Raw genomic sequence first — 22,599 nt, 5'->3', positions numbered from 1 at the left:
TTACTGTATACAGAGTTTACTGTGTATTCTGTAATCTTAAAAAAAATAAAGAATTTGAATATCAACATATCTATTTTATTATTTATATATTGTCACTTGTATTTCATGCACTGATTTGCTAGCTCAGCATTCAGAGTGATCAGTTGTCACCAAAACCCATTGACGGCTCATTGATACAAATCATATCTAAGAAGCACAATGACACAACAACCAATCAAAATCTTACCCGAGATGTGGGGATGGCTGGACAGTGACCAATAATACGATACATGGTATGATTTTTTGGTATGGCACATTACGTTTGGTCACCAGGTAGCTCCGCCCTTGAGTATGATGACTTATTTCCTTGAATTTATTTTGCAAAGGCATTGCTTTAGAAACAGCTCATGTATTAGCTTTCTTGGATGCTGATGCATATGATTGTCCCGTAGTCCAGTCTCTTTGTTTTGTCCATCTTTGGCCATCATCTGTTCTCAAACAAGGAGTCTTTGCCGCCCTTCCAGTCAGAGTCGGTGCACGTCGCTTCCGTTATTGGGGGGCGACGGGGGCGAGAGAACAGCACCGTACTTACCGAGCCCATTATTTCTCCCATCATGTGTTCTCACTTGTCCCCTCTCCCCCTCCCTTCCAGAACCACACACTGAGTCAGCACGCGCAGTGAGACCGGGGCCCGGCAGGATCTCTCAGCTCAGTCGGGGCCCCCGACCCGGAGGCGGCGGGGGACCTACATCTCCACATCACAGCCAATCAAAGTGTCATTTGCCACTCACATGTAAAAGTGTAACGATCGCACCGCTGGGTGTGGCTATTAGCAGCAGCGGGGGGAAGGAATATTAATGGGATATGCTATTAAATAAAGAAAGGCAAGCAGGATGAAGGAGAGGAGTGGAACAAGGTATTGTATGTGCAGTATTTTTAATCGACCCTGCCAAATTCTCTGTTACCATGTAATTATTTTTTAAGAGATTTAAAAAAAAAAAAAAAAAAGAGAGAGAGAGAGAGAGAAAAGAAACCTTTTTGTTTTGGATCATGTTCATAGTTTCTAGAAAAATCATAATTTTCTCTTCTTTTTAATATTCAAATTCATCTGTGCTCATTTTTTTTCCCTTTTTCCATATGGATTTTGATTTTATTTCTTTTTTTTCTGCCTTTGAGTTCTCGCCGTAAGTAGGTACTCGTGCCGTGTACTTGTGATTGTCTGTCCTCCAGTTGTAAGTTCCCCTCTCAAATCTCCTTTCTATGATTACTGTATTGTTATATATATATTTTCTTCCCTTTTTGTAATTACTATGAAAGAAATACAAAGGAACAAATTAAAATGCAGAAAACCATGCAGATGTTTCTTTTTTTCAGTCTCTACGGGGCCTCTAATGGCTCTTGGAAAAAAAAAAAAAATCAATTTAAGTGCGTCTGGTCAATGACTGTTTTTTAAATGTGAATTAACCAGATGGCAATAATATAGTACAGACAAAAACAAAGATTAAAAGAAAAAAAAACCAATAAATACATGACAAATGAAGACATTCTGTGTGGTGTGACTTTATTACGCTAATGTTGGAAAACATAACAGGCAAACACATGAACATTTTATTTTGTCAGAATCAGACATTTACAATTTAGTGGCAGATTTACTCGATCACGTTAAACTAATACAAAATCATTTACATTAACATTAAAGTTGCCTTTATAGATAGATGCTAAATGTTAACTCTGTAAATTTCCACATAATACTGTTGTTATATTTCAATTTTGTCTCGTGGGTTCTCATTCCTTCGTTCTTACAACCTGGATGTTAACTAAACATGGTGGGTGAATGCAATGTTACTCCTACTCTACATTTCAGTTCTGTTGACAGCATACAAAAAAAGTTACCCAAAGTGCCACTTTTGTGCAAACCTCTTTGTACAATACATGTTCTGCACAAAATCCATTTTGGTTATTAACACAAAAGCTACAGTCCATGTTTGCCATAGGGATTCACAAGACCCTATTTAATGTTTTTTTTTTCTTTAATGTTCTCAAAGTCCTATAGTATGCAAATTGAAAATACTATATAGTGTGAATAGGCGGCATGGTGGTTGAGTGGTTAGCACGTCCGCCTCCCAGTTCTGAGGACTCCGGTTCGAGTCCAGGCTCCGGCCTTCCTGGGTGGAGTTTGCATGTTCTCCCCGTGCCCGCGTGGGTCTTCTTCTCCTCCCACATTCCAAAGACATGCATGGCAGGTTAATTGGGCGCTCCGAATTGTCCCTAGATTTGCTTGTGAGTGTGGATGGTTGTTTGTCTCTGTGTGCCCTGCGATTGGCTGGCAACCAGTCCAGGGTGTCCCCTGCCTACTGCCCAGAGTCAGCTGAGATAGGCACCAGCACCCCCCGCGACCCTTGTGAGGAATAAGCGGTCAAGAAAATGGATGGACATAGTGTGAATAGTTATTGTACAAAACATGGACAAAATTGTGAGCAGGGTCTTGATGACATAGGTTCTGTTTGGCTGTAAAGTTCATAATCCACAAAAAGTGTGCTCACACAGTTTTGTTTTTTACAGTACAGGTATATGAATTCATAAAGCCATTCACAGATTATTTTATATGAACAAAGGAAGAACATCTATACACCAGTAGCAGCATGCACTGTGGTTCTTCAACGAATAAATACTTCGCTGATCTTCTCTTTGACACATTTAGTCACACCCCATTATCTAGACTGCACATGGACTCTGCGCAATCTGACTCCCATTCTCTTCTCTTACCCCAGCAAAAGATGTTCCTGTCTGACTTGACAATCCTTTGATTTAATCAAACGGGATCTATTCCCAAATCACAAACATAGGCCTACTTGACAGTCTAATCAGCCATTAGTCAATATTAAGCAAGTTTGTAAGTGATATATAAAAATAATTTAATTAAATATAACAATATAAAGATATAAATTATAATAATAAACTATATTGTTTATAATACATTAATAAATAAAAGAGGAATGGTACACACACTGGACAATTGCTGGGCAATTGTGTGAGGTTGCCTGACGAACTAAAGAAAGTAAACTTCCAAGTTTTCCAATGCAAGAGTCCTGAGCCTGGATTCAAACCAAGAACTGTTCACCTGTGAGGCAGGTGTGCAAACCGCTCTCCACCGTTCTTCCATAATCAACCCATAATTATCAATCTAGCCCTCACAGAAGGCTCAGGTTCCAAATTCTCCACTGCAGTAAGTAAAATGATGCCTGAATGACATTGTGCAAGTGTCCCGAATGAAGTGTCCACAATTGTCATTTTCCACCACTTTCACCACGAATGCAAAATGCAGACGGTCCCTGCTATGGTGACCGTTGAACTGGAAGTAGACACTTTTGGTATTTAAAAAAAGGGAGCATTTAAAGCCACGGTTTCGCGTATGGAGGTAAACGGATTTCAGGCACGCGTGTGAGCGGCTGTCACGCGTGACAGCTGTTCCACACGGCAGCTTGACAGCGGAAAACAAACGCCAAGCGCGGCGGCACCTCGCGGCTATATTCGGCTGGCCCGAGTGACAGCATATACGCCACAACCTCGTCCAATATCCCACGCAACCCGCTAGTGACCCACTCCCACGATGGCGTGCGCGAGCTGAACGACGACAGCGGGAGGGGAGGCGGCCACGTTTGCGACTATGGCGGCGTCGCTGCTCTCCGAGAGCGACATCAGGCACCGGTCCATGGCGGAGGAGGATCCGAACGGCAATGAGCACGGGGCGGCCGCACGCAGCACTGCGCCCCGCTGGGGACCGCAGCACGCCGGAGCCCGGCAGCTGGCTCGGCTCTACTCTCCCGGTGAGCACCGACGTGTCGAGTCAATCGTCGTTTTAGCATCTCTGCTTATATATGAGGGAGGCCTCACTCACGATAGTGAACCAACACTGAGCATGGTCTAGTCTGGACTCTGGAGAGCGGTTTGTGCATTTACTCCATTCATCTTATGGTCATGTACTAGTAGGCTACGCATATTGTTCTAATTAGTAAGACAATTTTGTAGACTAGTACTTAAGTGTATGACATTTCTGCACACTCCTAGAACAACTTTGGCATGCAAGTAGTATGGACAGTTCCAACCAATTTACGTAACAAGTCAAAATGGTGGTCTTACTAGGTGAAAACAAGCTCCCCGCTCAGTGATAAATGTTGGACTTTGGATAGTTGTAATTTGATTTGTGATGATTATTTTGATTATAAAATGTGATGACATGCTAGGCTATGTTAGCTTGCTAATAATAATTGTTACCTTCCGTGTTGGCGATTTGTAAATGCACTTTCTTTACTGTATGTTCTTGTTAAAGTGTGAAATGATCCCAAATAAGTGGTCTGTCTTTTACAGACTCTTTCCTCTTGTCTTTGCTCATCTAACAAAGTAAATTGCATCCCATTTGTCTTTTTTTTTTTCTTTTTTTTTTTCTTTTTTAAACCAGAATGCTTGATCGATTTAAATGATAGACCTTAACTGGCTCCATTAGTTTACACAGGTCCAAATAGGAAGTAAAGTGGCGCGTCACCACATCATGTTATGGTCACGTTAAGGCATGGAGACTGCCAAAGCTTATGGAGGACCAAAACTGCCAAAATTCGAAATAAATAAATGACTAAATAAATAAATAAATGTCTAAAAGTGAAAATTAATATAAAAAAATGTAATTCAAAAATTATATCTACAAAAATAAATATAAATGGAAATAAATACGTTTTTATTTTAACTTTTTGTCATTTATTTATTTATTTAGACATTTATTTATTTATGTAGTCATTTATCTATCTGTCTGTCTATCTATCTATCTATCTATCTATCTATCTATCTATCTATCTATCTATCTATCTATTTATTTATTTATTTCGTCATTTATTTATTTATTTACTTTGAATTTTGACAGTTTTGGGCCGTACAGCCAAGTGGAAATGTTATTCAATTGAGGGGGCGGTCCTAAGCGTGTCTTGAGTTGGACTCCACTGTTGCAAACTGCCTGTGATTGGTCGAGGGAACAGCTCGGCGAACAAGGAAGTCTTGCCGGCTTGCAATGGAGAGCTCCAGCCATGGACGACGATCGTGTCCACCGTCACCTCAACTTGCGACTTGAGTTGTTTGACAACAAGTGAGAGCAGACAGTGGACAAGATCGTCGTTCATTGCTGGAGCGCTCCATTGCAAGCCGGCAAGACTTCCTTGTTCGCCGAGCTGCTCACTCGACCAATGACAGGCAGTTTACAACAGCGGAGTCCAACCCAAGACACGCTTAGGACCGCCCCCTCATTTGAATAACATTTCGACTTGGCCATACGGCCCCAAACTGCCAAAATTCAAAATAAATAAATAAATGACTAAATAAATAAATAAATGTCGAAATAAATAAATAAATGTCGAAATAAATAAATGACGAAAAGTGAAAATAAAAAATGATTTATTTCCATTTATATTTATTTTTGTAGAAATAATTTCGGAATTATTTTTTATATTCATTTTTCTTTTCACTTTTAGACATTTATTTATTTATTTATTTATTTATTTAGTCATTTATTTAGTTCGAATTTTGGCAGTTTTGGTCCTCCATAAAAGCTTTCCCCCTCCCCTCCTGGCACTTGGCTGGCCCTCACTTGACTCACTGAACTCAAAATGATCGTCTGATGTGACGGCTCACTTGTGACCTTTTAAAACCCGACGTCATTGAACATCTGTCGCTGTGATGTCGATGACCTAAAAAAAAAAAAAAAAAAAACTCTTAAGCTGCCGATTCCATTCACCTTCCCCATTAAGAGAATTGGATCGTCCCTGCTACTTTCACTGATGACTTCTTGATCTGCCCTGTCCACAGCACATGATTACAGTTACTGATGAGCAGATGATCACAGAAATAACTTGAAATTGGACAGCTGAGTCAACCAGAGACAAAACGTTTTGGCAAGTCAGATGTTTCAATTTTCAAACATCTGACATAAGTCAAGTAACTCATTGATTTTGGTAGTAGCCCTCAGCTCCTCTCGTTAAGACAATGAATACATGTATAAGTCCACCATCCACATCATTTGATGCAAAACCAAACCTGATGAACTAGAAAATATTGCGTCACGTTTTTTTGTGTCTGTTTGTGTGACTCGTGTGCGACGTCACGTGACAACCTCCCGCTTCAGGGGTGTCACACCATGAAGTACGGGTTGGATCGTTTATTGGCCAGGCCAGTTATCTGAGCCAGCATTTTAATGAATATTAGCGTTAGCCTTTTTGAAGAATCATACGGCCAATAATAATTAGTATGTATAATTTAAAGCTGTGATAACTTTAGGGAAGTATTTATTTAAATTTCCAGTTACTCTTAAAAAAAAAATGCTGCAGTGCTAACCCTGGGAACTCTCTGCACATTCTCTTTTTGTTTGAAATTAAAACTAAGATAAGTGAAAATTTAACATTTCAGATATTTGGGAAAACTTTACTGTAGAAAACAATAGGGAGCAATTTACTTTTACTTTTACTTTAACTTTTAATTTTACTTTAAGACGTGCTAATTAGTGCTGTCACTATTGAATATTTTTAGAATCAATTAATGTATCGATTATTTGATTCATTAATCGACTAATTGGATTCATTTTAATTATGCAATAAAGTTATTAAAAAAGCATTTTGACCCTGATTACTGTTTCTTAGGCAGTGATTGGTGTTTATTTCGTACTTTGTATTCGTCCATCCATCCATCCATCTTCTTGACCGACCGCTTATTCCTCACAAGGGTCACGGGGGGGTGCTGGCGCCTATCTCAGATGGCTCTGGGCAGAGGGCGGGGTACACCCTGGACTGGTTGCCAGCCAATCGCAGGGCACACAGAGACGAACAACCATCCACACTCACACGCACACCTAGGGACAATTCTGAGCGCCCAATCTTTGTATTTGTATAGTGATTTCAAAAAAAAAAAGGGGGGGGGGGGGGGTGATGTGCTATGTTACTGGTTCAGTCATTGTTTTACAAAGTATAAAAAGAAGTTTGAAAATGTATTATTTCATGAAGGACTACAAAAGTCCGTGAACAATTACTGTTGGTATGCTGAAATCAGAGGATTTGGACAATCCATATAAAAAAAAAATGGCTACAAATTATGATTAAAATAGCTGTCAATTAATTTGATAATCGATTACTTGTGGATTAATCGATTCATTTTGACAGCACTAGTGCTAATGACCCTAGGTGATCCCTGAACTTTTCGTCAGAATTTTAAAACACAAATGTCATTTGACTAAGACACGGGTAGGCAAACTCGGTCCTTGAGGGCCGTAGTCCTGCAGGTTTTGGATGTTTCCCTCTAACACACCTAATTCTTAAGATCAGCTCATCAGCAAGCTCTGCATAAGCCTGATAGCAATTCCATTCATTGGAATCCGCTGTGTTGGAGAAAGGAAACATCCAAAACCTGCAGGATTTTGAAGTTTGCCCACCCCTGGACTAAGATAAGAAAACAACAACTATATATTGTGAATATTAAAAGTTGTTCAATAAACATATGCTTAATTTTTGTTCAACAAGTTTAAGAATTTAGTGTTTATTTTTAAAATTTTGACACCAATATTTTCTCTTTAGTGAAAATAAATATCTGCTCCAAATATCGCTTATTGGCCTTGACTATTAAGAATTGGTATTGCATCCTCTATGGAAAAAAAACATCGGTCTATCTCTATCATTGAGCTAACGCTGTAGCTTATTGTGACGTGAACTTTTACATTTCGAACCAAATTTGTGATCCATTCATTGCTGCGAGTAATGTGAAAATTGATGGTTATCAAACACTGCTGTTCAGTAGTCATAAAATGTTTTTCATGTCGTCAAAAATAGCAACAACCATGTCTCCTCAAAGTTTGTTGTTTTAAATTTGGGACCTTTATCACGCATGCCTAGTTTTATTTAATGCTTGCGCAAACTGTTACACGGTGAAATGTTCAAATGGAAGCGTCCTGTGATTGTCCTAAAAGCAGAACGTCACGTTTTGCTCTGTCGCTGAGTGTTTTGATGGTTAAGAGGATCACGCATGCATTTGGGGTCCCGGCACTTTATCCCTTCTCACTTAGTGGCCGCTTAGTTAGCACACTGAGCCCAAACGTTAAACATAATCCCGACCAGGCGGACATGTGGATCTCTTCCTGACACAACAAATACTCTCCCTTAAACATGGTGACTGCTGATTGTTTATTTGGGAAGATTGGAGTGAAACATAAAGTTCAATGTATCTATCCATCCATCCATTTTCTTGACTGCTTATTCCTCACAAGGGTCGCGGGGGAGAGCTGGAGCCTATCTCAGCTGGCTTTGGGCAGTAGGCGGGGTACACCCAGAACTGGTTGCCAGCCAATCACAGGGCTCAATGTATCTATGGTATTGTTAATCTTCCGTACAACGGTTTCGAGACCTGGTTAAAGTGAATTGTCCAAATACTTGTAATTTCAGCCTCTCAAAAGTAAATATTCTTGTTTACTCTTTGTAGTCCTCCATTCATGATTGTTTGTGTTTTTATTTTTCTCAAAATAAGACATTTGCAATTACTTTAGAAAACAATAATCAACATTTTGGCCAATTTTCTGACGGATGGGAATGACAAAACCCGTAACTAAATCAGAATTAATGTACACTGCCACTGCCACTTTTAAGTAATGTCCTCTTTTTGGGGAAAAAGTTGTGAGCTTATATGTCATACATAATTGATTGATGTTTGGTTTCAGCATGTTTATGAAGTCTGTCAAATAGGCTACATCAGATTTTTCTGTGCGGAGCCCTTGAAGAACAAAATTTAGACGCCCCTATTCTATAATGTAGAATACCAAAAAGAATACATGTAAAATATCACATTTTGTATGGAATGAACAGTTTTGTAAGCTGCAGTCAGTGCGTGTAAATGTTCATGTTTGGAGCAGGTAGAATCCAAAAGACTTATTTGTTTTGGTGCTTGCTGCCAAAGGGCCCAGCAGGCCCAAGGCAGAGGACGCGCTCGTCCACGCTAACAATGCCACCAGGACATTTTAAGGCAAGCTTAAAAGTAAAAATGCTTCCCACATGCTGACAAGTGTCGGTTAAAGACAACTAAACAGGCCCAATTCCAAATGCCAAAGAGTCCATTTAAGGCAGCGCCACACTGTTATGCGCTCAGATGTTTGGCTCCGTCTCGGCGCTGGCGGGAGGTAAATCTAAATAGCAGTTTGCCTTGTTAGACTTTGGACAAGTTAGATGAGGCGGCCGAGACGCTCCATCGAGCCAAACGCGGCCTCATTACGGCACAGCCTGGATGGACAAACAGCTGGAGACGTCGCCGTTTGTCTCTGCCGCTTTGCTTCTCGCTCGCCCCCTCCTCGCCCGCGTCCTCCTCAGGGGCTGAAGAGCCGCGCTCGAGATGCCCCCTCCTCGGAAGCGTCGTGTCCGCAACGCATGAAGCGCAATAGTCGTGTGGTCATTTGGTAACCGCATAAAGATATCAGTTCATTTGGGAGAGAAAGTGTCAAGGCAACAGGTGGTGCGCTAATCGCTGACATCCAACAGACATTTATTTTGGCCAATCGTAAGCCTGAATTAATACCCGGAAATGACATAGTGAAGTACAGTTAATTCTTCCACTCAATGGCTCACATTTATTTATTTAAAAAAAATATATATTAACGTACATTTTAGTCACGCAAGTAGTTTGGAAGGCCAAAACGCATAAAATGATCTATAAGTGCGGCTGAATTAGGACTTTTACTATCGAATAATTATTCTATCAATTATTCCAAATAATTAGATAAAATTTTGTTTTGCATTTTGGAGCGTCGTGGCTCAGGGGCAGGGTAGTCATCTCGCACCCCTGAGGTTGTGGGTTCGATCCCAGGCCAGTGTGCCCATGTTGAAGTATCCTTGAGCAAGATACTGAACCCCAAGTTGCTCCTGATGCTGCGTGATCAGGAAGTGAATGAGTCGTCAAAACGTTAAGCGCTTCAAGAGCCTTGTAAGGTGGAAAAGCACCATTCTATTTACCATAAAGTGTATTATTCAACTATTTTTCCCAATTACTGTTAATCATTAACCAATTGTTTATTTGAGAGTTTTGAGATTTTAAACAAAAACTAACTAAACATCAATCACACGACAGATTGATCCTTTGTGAACCTGATTCAGTTACTTCTTTGGATTTCCAAAGTAAAAACAGATATTTACAAATGTCAGACTAAAAATGACATCACTGTTGCACAGGTTCAGGTAACGACCAATCAGGGCTGCAATTGCGATTGTCTTTTCCAGTCGACAGCAAGTGGCGAAATGGCCGCCCCATAAAATGGAGAAAAATGGCTGGAAATTGCTGCCCAACAATCATCGCTAATTTATATTTCACATTGTATTGATTGTATTTACTTAAACAAATAAGAGATTGTATGTTTCTTTGGATACTCATTTATGCTATTTAATTTCAGTTATACATTGTGAATTATTTTGATTAAGAAAAAAACAGTAAGTGTGTATTTGTGTCCTGTGTTGAACGAAGCGAGTTGAATTATCATGAGCCTGGTGCAGGGAACCCTCCAAAAGCATCACTGGTATTAACTAGCTCACTTATTGTATTACATCTTTTGTAACTGTAATTCCCCCAGCAGGAAGTTGGAAACAATTACTGTTTTGTTTTTTGGAAGCAAAACCGGGTTTGCCGAAGTTGAACATTTGGTAGGAATGCAAATGACGCTTTTGAGCGACGGCCTTTCTCTGAATGGCGCACAAGAGTGTGAAATATACAACAGCGCGCACGCGTTGGCTTCAGGCGAGCCTTGGAGCTACCGTTCTGCTGCTGACCTTGGCCGTGTGTGGATGCAATTATTATGATGAGGGCCGCAGATGAATATGGTGGTAGCTGAAAGCCCCCGGGATGACAGGATGCCGTCCAACACACACACACACACACGATTGGATCCGTCCATCCTTTGTGTGTGTGTGTGTGTGTGTGTGTGTGTGTGTGTGTGTGTCTCCACAGGGGCGAGAGGCTGGAGCAGGGCCTACTTACACTCACTCTCATGTGGCTTAAAAAGTATGTGTGTGTGTGTGTGTTGCTGAATCTCATTTGCCACATTCCTCTCTTTGTTGCTGTTGAATCTACAGGGTAATAGATTTATTAAGTTTGTCTGGCACAAACGTGTGTGTGTGTGTGTGTGTGCGTGTATTGTTTCTTCTCTTGTATGTGTACTTTGCATTCATGTTGGTTTTGTGTGCGCGCCAATAAGTGTGTATGTGTGTGTGTGTGTCCCAAGTTCTGGGGTCCGCAGAGATCACATGAAAGGAATGAGGCCTGTGACTGATCCACTCCTCCTGAACAAGGGAATTTAACAGCCCCCCCTCATCCTCTGTGCGTCCCCCCACCTCACCCCTCTCACCCTGATACTGTCTGTCTCCCCCATCTCCCTATGCTTCTTTCATTCTCTCCAAGCATGTGACCCACTTTTACCACCCACAACAACCCCCCCCCCCACCCCCCCCCACCCCACACCCCCCGCTCGCTCCACGTCCCATCTGAAGACGGTCTACTGAGAACAAACCAGGGACACACAAAGAGAGACGCAGGATAAAAACAGTAGTGTAGTCGTCGCTATTGTTTTTTTCTCCTTTTGTGGTGTGCATATGAATACTCGTCAACTCGTCACTCCACACCTCTATGAATGTTTGCCGAGGTGTTGATGGTCATGAGAGGTTACTTATGGCCCTTTCTTACTGCACAGTACCTACTCAGCTCAACTTGGCCCCATTGATGCTTTTCCATTGGATAAAGCCAGTGCTATATTCCTGATATCTGGTCAGCTAGCGGTTCCGAGTGTTAGTGAAAAAATGGCATGTTGTGAACGTAAGGCTTGAGCTGGAATATCAGGTAGCGCTAGGTCAGCAAGATAGGAAGGCGCTAAGCACTTCACATCACAGATTAGGTGAAGCCGGTGGCCAGAGCAGGCGTCTTAGGCAAGAGTCTCTCTGCAGTGTTTTGTACAAACGACCAGAGGTGGGAGTATCGATGAATTTTGGTAGTTGTCATCATCCGTATGTCATTATTTCAAGCTGGAATCGTTGATCCGTCATTGTTATTTTTACCGCATTTCCGTTATCACGAAATTACAGCCAATATTTTAGGACTGTCAGTCAAATCCACCGGTCTGAAATATATATATTTTTAAAGAAACTTTATTAAGTGACATGGCTAGCTCAAATTTTACAGGGTTCCTCGATGTATTGCTGGGGTTACGTTCCAAAAAATACTCACAATAGTTGAAATGCGCAAAGTAGTCAGCTTTATTTTATACACTTCACCGCATTCAAACTCAGCTCAACTCAATTCAACGTTATATACTTGTGGGAGTGTCTGTGTGTAGCGCTTTCACAACAGCCACAGCTGTAACAATGCACTTACAAAACGCAATGTAAAAGTAGAAAATAATGTTGTTGTTGTCTTATGAACTATCAACAAGAACAGTTTGGGGTGAAGAATCTACATACATTTAAATGAAAACAAAGAATTGGAACAGCCACGTTTTTCCGCAAAGATCGTTTGCGTAATTACGGAGGTATAAAATAACCTGGACGCCGGCGGCCATCTTATGTTGCCATTCGCGTAGCTGGCCTGACTTGAATACAGTTACATTGATTGCTCTGTTCATTTGTATCAAAAATGATGTTATATGAGGTGTAGAGTTTGGACCCAAATGCAAAACACAGGAGTTGGGAAACAGTCTTTACACAGTCTTTATGTTCAAAAATAACAGAGCCACGGTCAAATTCAGATGGCGTTGAAGAAAACTTCCTGACTAATACTGCATTTGAGAATGGTTGGAAGTCGGACTTTTCCGACTTCAAAAAAGGAAGTGTGTACGGGAACGCCCCCTTAAACTCGGAAATCCCACTTGCGAAGTCGGGGGAAAAAAGGACCCCAACTTCACTGTAGTCAATGTAGTTCGGGTGGGCGGGTAGTTCATAGAGGTTAGCATAGTAACTCGCTTGTTGCATTCGGATCACGGCTGATAAAACATTCGATCGCCGCAAATAGATTTAATGGTCCATAGTATGAAAATGCACTTCATCCCCGGTCTGTCTACAATCTAACCAGGTATGAAAAAGTCCATCCGTGACTTCTTTAGCTTTCTCCTGTGTGCTTCAAATGGGTAAATTAAACTTCCGTGATTTGGTGATGTCAATAAGAGATGCAAGTTCACTCAACCCCGCCCCCTCGGGTTAGTGGGACCGCCTCTGGTAAGGGTTTGTCACACCCACAGAAACTCGCAAAGCTGCTCTGTTGCCGGTTACGGCAAAACCATTGCCTAAACAAACAAACAAACGCTACAACATAGTCTCTGTAGTAGCTTTAATGTACTTTTTTTCTTATGATAAAACGTTATGCCACTTTTCCACATATTAATATATTTCTCAAATGTGGAAAAGACGTGTCTGTCTGGCTCAAAATGGTACTGTTGTACCACACTGCTTCTGCTCCCATGGCCTTGTCGTTTCCATTGATAACATGAGTACATGGCTACCAAGCCGAAATCACAGCCCCTTCGAGAGGGGTGCGGCCTAAGTGTGGCCTGGTCCAGCTATTTACATAAAAGTGACACGCCCCTAAAACAGGCTGTTTTGAACAGAGCGTTTTTGGGCTGATTATAGACTATAGATTAGATCCAAAGTCAATTTTGACAAATGCATGTCACAGCCATCTCTTTTACACATTTGAGAACTGTTTTATTATGTAGAAAAGTTGACTAATATGTGGCCTTTGAATTGTCCCTAGGTGTGCTTGTGAGTGTGGATGGTTGTTTATCTTTGTGTGCCCTGCGATTGGCTGGCAACCAGTTCAGGGTGTACTCCGCCTACTGCCCGAAGCCCGCTGGGATAGGCTCCAGCACGACCCTTGTGAGGAGCAAGCGGTTAAGAAAATGGATGGACGGTTTCTGTCTGTGCCTGTAGTGGACATTGAGTTTGATGATCTGTGTAGCATTCTCAGCCATTAGTCATTAGAAGTTAGCACTTGACGCTACATCCCTTCGCGGCTCACTTCTTCGGCTATCTATTTGAGAAGGACTGCACTAGGCTTGACTACTTTAATTAGCATCAACAAGCTTTTCCCTGCTGTGCCATCTGCTGGATGTGGGGTGGCACTGCCCCATTTGCCCTACTCGACTTCATGTTGTGCCTCAACTCTGACTTTTATAGAAGAAGCACATTTTAATGACTTTGCTCTTCGTTGGACATTACTAAATTCTGAAGTGAGTTATAAATCACATTAAAGCTAATAAAGCAGCGCTTGTGTGTCGGAACGAGCTCCTGATTGGACATTTGTTTCTTTACACAACATATGTTAGTCATCGTGGTCTCGTAAAAAACTAAAGTACACTACTTCAGGGAGCTTGTGCAGCACAGAGCTCCACCAGCGGCTTTAAAAAAAAAAAAAAAAAAAAGGTGATTTTACACAATTCCTAATGTGATGGCTTCTATTTGGCCCAGACTTCACCTCTCCTTCAAAATAACACCAGGAAGGGAAGCAGCCTCTTCTTCTTTGCTCTAATTCTCTCCATATGATGGTGTCAAACTATGTTGTGTGTTGGCGTGTGTGCGCCCTGCATTAGTATTCTGTATGTGTTGACTGCCTGCTGGCCGCCACTCGTTCCCCAGACAGCAAATCAGGCGCGTTGATTAATTTCAGCCTATTAGCGCCCCTCGTTCCCCTCCCGTGGCCCCGCCCAGGTTAAATTGCCGTGCGCGCCCCATGCGCGCGCTCAAGCAGGGGGTGCGGCAGGGTGAGCGATGGCAGAGGGGTTACCGTGGAGGCTTGTTGTCAGAACAATATTAATGAGGGCGGTTGTGTTCGCATGTGTGTGTGTTTGTGTGGAGTGGGGGGCTCTAATTTTAGTGTTTTGGTGCCAACTTTAGGTGTAATTTTGCTGTTCATGTGCCGGCTGTAATTGACTGAATGGTGTGTGTGCGTGTGCACTCTAATTGGTGATATTGTGTGTCTCGCCTCTCTAAGCATTTGTATTTTTCTCATATGTGCTTTTAAAGACTGTTTTTTTGTGTGTGTGCGTGTCCATAGCTGTGTGATATCCAGCAATGCCATGGCCTGAGGGACATGAGCTTATGTGTGTGCGTGTGCACGCGCTCAGTGGAGGCCTGTCCTAGTTTCCTTCCCCTCACCAGGGAGCCAGAGGATCCAAGGACTGACGCACATCACCTGACAGCCGCCCCTCTGCTCCACGACCCTGCACACAACTGTGTGTGTGTGCTTTCCTGATGGAGTGTTTGAATGTGTGTTTATCTCACAAGACATGAGTGTGTGCTAAAGGGACGTGAGAGCGAGTTAGGGAATCTGTCACTTGGAGTGTCATTGTGTGTGAGCTGATTTAAACACTGAATTGTGGTGTGCTGATCCCTGAAAGTCTTGTTCTGTGTCTGTGCATTCTAACTGCTCTCCTAGCCATACTCACTATCGATGGGCAGAGGCTGTGTAAATTTGTACTATTAAACGGAAACAAGGATTTTTCTTTCTTATTTTGCTCCAGGGCTCCTTCTGCAGTTTTTATTTTAACTTTTAAACCACTGCGGTAAATCTATATCAGCAGCAGTTATCATGCTACACAAAACTCCTCGAAACGTGCTAACTCAACATGGCAGGATTCCACTTTTTATACAAGCCATTAAAGTCTGTGATCAGGATTTGTTTATGAATTTACTATTCTCCTCTGTGATTTTATTATTATGAGGTCATTTTATTATAGTTTATACTGGAGCTCAGATTGGGCCTTGTTTTCTTCCCTCCCCTCCTTCCTTATGTTTTCTTGTTTTTCATCTAAAACAGTGGTTTCCAACCACCAGAGCAGTTGCAGGCCGCACAATTGAATAAATTACAAAATCTTACAGTACTTCTGGTTTAGTTATTAACTGAGGCTGAAAGTGATGAGATTTTTTCTGTTTGAACTGTCGATGAGGGATTCTTGACGCATGTCAGCATGCTAGTTATCTCAGTTGCGACAGTGGCGCTGATACAAAATCCTAGCTAGCTTGAAGTATGATTATTGTAATGTCAATTGATACCCATGCAAGAGGCCTGCTCTACATACAGTTAGACCCAAAAATATTTGGACAGTGACACAAGTTTTATTTTAGCTGTTGACAAAAAAATATCCAGGATACAATCAATAATCAAAATAGAATTAAAGTGCAGTCCAAATTGGAGCAGGGGTTTAGGAATTACAGCTCTTTAAAATGTAGCTGTCTCTTTTTCAGGGGACCAAAAGTAATTGGACAGTTGACTCAGAAGGCTGCAAAAAATAAAAACATGGGCCCATCCCTGTCATCAAATATGCAGTTTAAAAGGTCTGGAGTTGATTCCATGTGTGGTGTTTGCATTTGGAAGCTGTTGCTGTGAACACACAACATGCTGTCAAAGGTGCTCTCGATAGGAGTGAAACAGCCCATCCTGAGGCTGACAAAAAAAATAAAAAATAAAAATCAAAAAAAGAGCAGAAATGTTAAGAGTGGCCAAATCAACAGTTTGGTAAATTGTGAGTAGTGCTGTCAAAGTTAAAGCGTTAACTAATTAATTAATCACAAAAAAATATCGCATTAATCATTATATTACCACAGATTAATCACACTATTAATTTTGACCGCAGATGATCCTTTTTAGCCGACAGTGGATGGTTACGTTAAAGGTAGCTGTTGGAGTTTGAGCAATAAACATAACTACACGCATTAAAGTAAAGCATTTAATAAATGTTTACATATGTCATAGGTCATTTTTTCCCCATTTTAAATTAGGTAAATAATTAATTGATTAGAAAAAGCAGGATGAGCGTGTGCAGCGGGCAAAAATGTTGGGGAAAAAAGCTTTTTCAAGTCAGTGATTAATCATGATTAACATACAACATTAACATAAAGCTAACTACTTTGTGGATTTCATTTATTGCGGGTATTTTTTGGGACCTAACCTCAGCGGAAAACGAGGGAACACTGTATAGGGATATAATATACCGTGTTAAATTTAAATAAATAAATAAATGTTACCATTCTTGTTAAGTTTAAATAACTGAATGTTGTTAACATTCTTCTCTCCCACCACTGGTGAGCTATTTTTAAAGCGATACAAGGTTTATAACTTATTTTCCAATATTGGATTAGGCATTGTGTATAAAGAATAAAAATGCAAATATCTCTGGCATCTTCTTCCGTAAATTTTCTTTTAAACCGCTTTAAGTATCAAAATAAGAACACCATTATCCTGGTCACGTGATCATGATGACGTATCACATGCGTAAACAGCAGCCGCAGCCGTTCACTTGAATGGGAGTTTGCTGACGTAATGAGCAAGAAAAAGACCGTTTTCTATCCCAAATACTGCACCAATTCTAATCAGAGTAAAATCCTCATCAGATTTCATGTCATTCCGTGTGGCGGTGGGGCAGTGCAGGGTGTCCTCTCCTAATGCACAGGACATGTAGCTGGCAGGGCAGAGTAAAAGTCACCCGGATGTTGACGGTTAAAGGGACACTTTACTTATTGATCCATTTTTAGCAGCAAAAAGTTGCTACTTTTTCAATAATTAATTTGGTGACGTGATTATTTTTTTATGTACATTTAATAACTTTTAAACCATTGTTAAAATGAATCGAACGCCGGCATGTTTGTTACACGTGACTAAATAACCCGGATGTTTACGTCACTAGTGTGTAAACGCTACACTATGGAAGCACTATGCAACGCGGCCGTGCATCTAGCGTCAAACCCGGAAGGATTAAACCTTATCGCTTCGAGCCAACACGACAAAATAACACTACCGAAGGAAAGTCTGCCTTGGATGTGAAAGTTGTGGCGCCAGATGGTCTTTTCGGGCACAAAATAAACTTTGACGAACGAGTGAATCAGGCGGGGGGTGAGTGGTGCTCGTGCGGGAGCTGCAGGAATGGACAATCCGCTAATGAATGTGTGCTGTCTGGAAATGAAAGAACTCGAGGATCGGTTCCTTGCGGACAATCTCAACTGCATCCTGGAACATCAGACATTCAACATGGCAATACTAAATAGACATTCTCAGGATAGCTTTGGTTGCGATGAAAGATGTGAAGAAGAAAAGTCTTGGAGGAGCAAATATCCAACAGGTAAAGTGACACACAGTACGAGCAATGCAAAACGTGTGGAACTGACGAAATATTTCAGGAAAAAGAAAAAATAGTAAAATTAAATGTATCGTCGTTACAGCACCCAACCTCCCCTAGCTGTTTTTTTTTTCTTTTTTGCGTAGCGTCCCACTGCGGTCAGGCCAGCCGCCACTCGAAAAGACGAAGTCAAGCCAGCCGCCCCAACGATTGTTAATACTGTGCATTACGGTAACGTGCCGACGTGCCCCTGCGTTGGCCACCTTTAAATGAATTATGAAATAAAACAGTCCGTGCAGTATAATAACCAATGCCCCCCCCACCCCCGAAACATGCCTACCTTTCGCTTTAAATTTGCTTCGCTTCTCCGAGATCTTTCAGTGGCCGTAGTAAGACCTCGATTTGTGCCAGCTGTTGTGAGAGTGAAGGCTCCGTGTTGCTAGCAGTTGCGGCTCCTCCATCGGCTTGATTATTTCCCACGTCTGGTTCTTTAAAGATACTCGGTACTGCGTTGGGCTTTAGTATTAGGCGTGTGGCGTACCCCATCTCAAATTGTAACATATATTCGAAGTCCTCATGCCTGAAATGTTCGCTGCGCGCACGCCTGCTTGTCCTTCGGGAGGTTGACAGCACTTAGCAAACAAACCATTGTCTACTCAAGTAGCTTTTTTTTTTTTTTTTTTTTTTTTTTTTGTGGGGGGGGGGGGGGGGGGTCTCGCGGGTTTTTCCTTGCCGACGCCTTGCAAAATTTTGCAATACAGTAAGGCATAACTGACGTTTGTGTCTTCCTCGTTGTTATGTCTGCGTGAACTACTGTTCCCCAAGCGAGTATACACACTATAGTGACGTCACCACTCGGGGGCGTTGCAACACGGAAGTACTTCTATGTTGAAAAAAGTTAAATAAATCAATATAGGAGTGTATTCTTCAGCTCTTATGCATGTTTCGTAGCTATACTAACTATTTACTGCCAATCAAGCCATACATGTAAAATTAAAGGAGCCTTCCTTTAAGGTTAGGGACTGTCCACAACTTACATTTCCATAATGTACAATGTTAATGGTGACCAATGGTGGCCTCTGTAACACGCAACTTGTAGACGCTCCCAATGCCGACTTGCTATGAGCCGGCTGGCTGAATGAGTCCACCTCGACACACATCTTTGGCGAATCCTCTGTGGCTGTACTGCTTTTGAAGAAGTACTTCTTTGCTATAGGGTGTAACTCCACCTTTGATGTCCGCCGTGGGACGTGATAATTCCTTGTGAGTCTCTGTTGTCAGTGGCAGCCATGTCATTCAATATGCATTGTATGCACGCGATGCGTCACAATAATCACATGACTGTCCAAGATGGCTGATACTGTGCTCAATGCAAAAATATTCATAAAAAGCGCTATAAAATCATAATTGCTCAACATAAATTGACAATTTTTTCAGGGTAGACTTGAAATTAACCATTTCACAGAATAGCTGGTTAGTTTTTCACAAGTCTTGTATTCTTTTAACTCATTCACTGCCAGTCATTATAGAAAATGTTTACATTTCCAATACTCACGTGATATTACATTCAATAATTATATATAAACCGAATCTACCAAATAACAGAATAGACTCCCTACTTTTTGTCCCGTCCCGTTCTTTTATAATTGACAGCAGAAAAATGTAGGTTTGCCAAAATACAGCCATTTCTCCCATGGACTCTGAAACTGTGTTTATTTCCTATAAAATGGGGCAATGATGTCATCTACCGGTGGTTGGGCATCAGTAAAGTTGTTTCCAAGTTTGATATTTACAGTGGAGCATGCTCAGATTCGCCCCCATTTAGCACCGCTCTAAAAAATACAATTGACAAATATACTTGTTAAGAACAGACAAGTACTGCTGGCACCATTTAATTGTTGTTACTTTTCTCTTTAAGGATGATGCACATTAACAGAGCGAAAAGGCTTCTGTTTTGTCTTGTCTCCTCTCTGCTCGCTGAGAGCTCATTACCGGTGAGAGTCAGTATTAGCGATTATTGACAGCATGACTTTTTAAAACCACAGTAAACCATTCAAACCGGTAATCGGCCCATACTAACCACTATTTCACTGCCCTGCACCCCCCCCCCCCCATACAATTTAATCAGAAAATGCCTTTCCATTCACTATGATTACTTCTTGGAAAACAAAAGCACAAACTATACTTTTATTGCCTTTAAATGTGCAATTCTATGTTTCCACCTTTATTACTGCCACTTTGCTGATTGAAGTTAAAGTCATGGTAGATCTAAACTTTGGTCTCCATTTGAACAATTCTTGGTTCTCTCTCCAACTTTGATTTTCCAGAAGGTGAAGGGTCACATTAGACAATTCGTGAAATATCCATAATCACATCTCTTCAATCTCCCGTGACCACTTTGCTGCATCCTTTATGAGAGCATATTAATAGTCGCTCTGGTCTATAGGCGCGCCCACTTGGAGGTCTGTGCGCTTTATTCAAAAATTGCCATTAATATCTTATAGGCTGCTAATGCTGTCATAAGGCAGGATCTGAGCCCATTAAAGTTTTACGAAGCTGAGCGAAGAGATGGAAGTATGAAAGAACTTTTAAAACAAGAAAAGTGACGTCTGTTTGTTTGTACTTGTGAAACATGATTGGCTGTGAGGTGTCACATGATCTGAATGCTCCAAAGAAAGCGAGAAATCATTGTAGCACCATGAAAGGAACAGAAACGATATGTATCATATTTAATGAGCTCGAGTCCAGCGCTGTGTGTGTGGGTGTGTGTGTGTGTGTGTGTGTGTGTTTTCAATAATTTACTATTACTAAGTGTGTGTCCCTTGCTCATAAAAGTGCTGATCAGTGAGTTTAGAATAAAAGAAAGATTGGTTCTGTCTCTAAATGAATACTGCTTGACCTCTCTGATGAGGCTGACGTCCCTCATGAAACGGCCCAAGTGGGTGTGCGTGCGTGTCCGAGCCGGCTCGTTGCTGCGTCAGCGTTGGTGTTTCACATATGAGAGGTCGTGACCCCACAGCCCAAGGTACACCTGTCTTCATCTGACTGATTAAAACCCCAAAGACACACATGCACACTCTGTGACCTTCCAGTTCACGAAACTTTCAACTTTCTTGTGTCTCTGCTCAGATCATACTTTGAATAGCATTTGTTGTGTGTGTCCTCAGGTAAGCGTGTCCAGGAGTGGGTGTGTGTGATCGTGTGCCTCGTCCTCTTCGTCGTCAACTTCACCTTGCTCCTCCTGCACTTCTCCACCCTGCACGTCTACAAGATCGTTATCGGCATTGGTGAGTAGTGATAATATTAAATATACATGCAAAGAGAGGATGGACTCATGTATTTTTTCAATTCAAATAACAAAATATTCCTTAAAAACAGCAGCAGCAGCAGCAAATGGGTACTTGGCAGCCGTGGCTCCGGGTGTAGAGGCGGTCGTTCAGTAACCAGAAGGTCGATCCCCGCTCTTTCCAAGTCGTGTGTCGTTGTGTCCTTGGACAAGACACTTCAAACACATTACCTCAGAACTTAAAAGTTATTTCATGTAGCTTCATGAAGCATATGATTTTATTTTTTTTTTACTCCTCTAGATGGTGCTATTTGTTTAAAGATGAAGGCTAGTACAATGGAACTGATTACATTTCCGCTGCCCTTTCAACGTAGGAGTACCATCTAGAGGAGTCAAAAAAATATCACAAGTACTTCATGAAGCTTCATTTTTCCATTACTACCTTTTACTATACTATTTTTAAAAACTGAATTGAACATGTCACCACTACTTTTTATTTATTTTTGATTTGCAAACCAACAGAATCAAAAGAAAGTGTTCATTTATGGTTTCAACTTGAGGCAACCATAACTCCAGTGTTGCCACGCCTGGTGTAGAACAATTATGAATGAATGAATCTGGTTTATTTCAGCACCGTAAATAACAGAAAAGAAAACACAAACGACCTTTCAAACAAATCAATTAACTGAAAACTGAACCAAAAAAGCACCAAGTATATTGTTGCCTATTCTATTCAGTCCCATGAATCACATAGAATTCAAACAAAACAAAATGAATACTACATTCACATGTTAATTCCTAAATCATTTACGTTTTATCCTAACCTAACCCAAGAAGGCAAGAACAATAAAAAACCCTTTCACTAAGAAGAATATTGGTTGAAATGTTTGGCTAATAAATCACTGACAAGTTACACTACCTTGGTTAACAAATGTATTTAAAAGAAAATAAATAAATCGGGATTTGTTCAATAGACAGTCGCTATTTTGTTATATGTATTTGTGTTTATGTTGTAGTGCTGGGGATCTTGACAGCAGACTTTGCATCAGGGATGGTACACTGGGGGGCGGATACTTGGGGATCTGTAGACATCCCGCTTATTGGCAAGGTGAGTTCTCATACACACATACACAAAAATCAAGTCTGTGCTGCTAAAAACAAAACAATGTAGCAAGTTGGTCTCTAT

The 22,599-nt window shown here is 41.2% G+C and overlaps 2 protein-coding genes across 4 annotated transcripts in view; both read left to right on the top strand.

Moving 5' to 3' along the window:
* Positions 1–1,490, top strand: part of znf423 (zinc finger protein 423) — a 195,778-nt gene extending 194,288 nt beyond the window's left edge. For all 3 annotated transcript variants that reach the window (XM_077515846.1, XM_077515845.1, XM_077515847.1), the window contains one exon: positions 632–1,490. In XM_077515846.1, the coding sequence (XP_077371972.1) occupies positions 632–661 (30 nt within the window). In that variant the 3' untranslated portion in view covers positions 662–1,490. The remainder of the gene's footprint in view (positions 1–631) is intronic.
* Positions 1,491–3,274: 1,784 nt separating this feature from the next.
* Positions 3,275–22,599, top strand: part of peds1a (plasmanylethanolamine desaturase 1a) — a 38,124-nt gene continuing 18,799 nt past the window's right edge. The window contains exons 1-3 of the mRNA XM_077515844.1: positions 3,275–3,806; positions 21,295–21,414; positions 22,430–22,521. Coding sequence (XP_077371970.1) covers positions 3,647–3,806; positions 21,295–21,414; positions 22,430–22,521 — 372 coding nt within the window. The 5' untranslated portion in view covers positions 3,275–3,646. The remainder of the gene's footprint in view (positions 3,807–21,294; positions 21,415–22,429; positions 22,522–22,599) is intronic.

Source organism: Festucalex cinctus, chromosome 3 (assembly GCF_051991245.1).
Source record: "Festucalex cinctus isolate MCC-2025b chromosome 3, RoL_Fcin_1.0, whole genome shotgun sequence".
In the NCBI taxonomy this organism is placed as follows: Eukaryota; Metazoa; Chordata; class Actinopteri; order Syngnathiformes; family Syngnathidae; genus Festucalex; species Festucalex cinctus.
The sequence above is the reverse complement of the archived record's forward strand: the minus strand, read 5'-3'. Positions and strand labels throughout refer to the sequence as shown.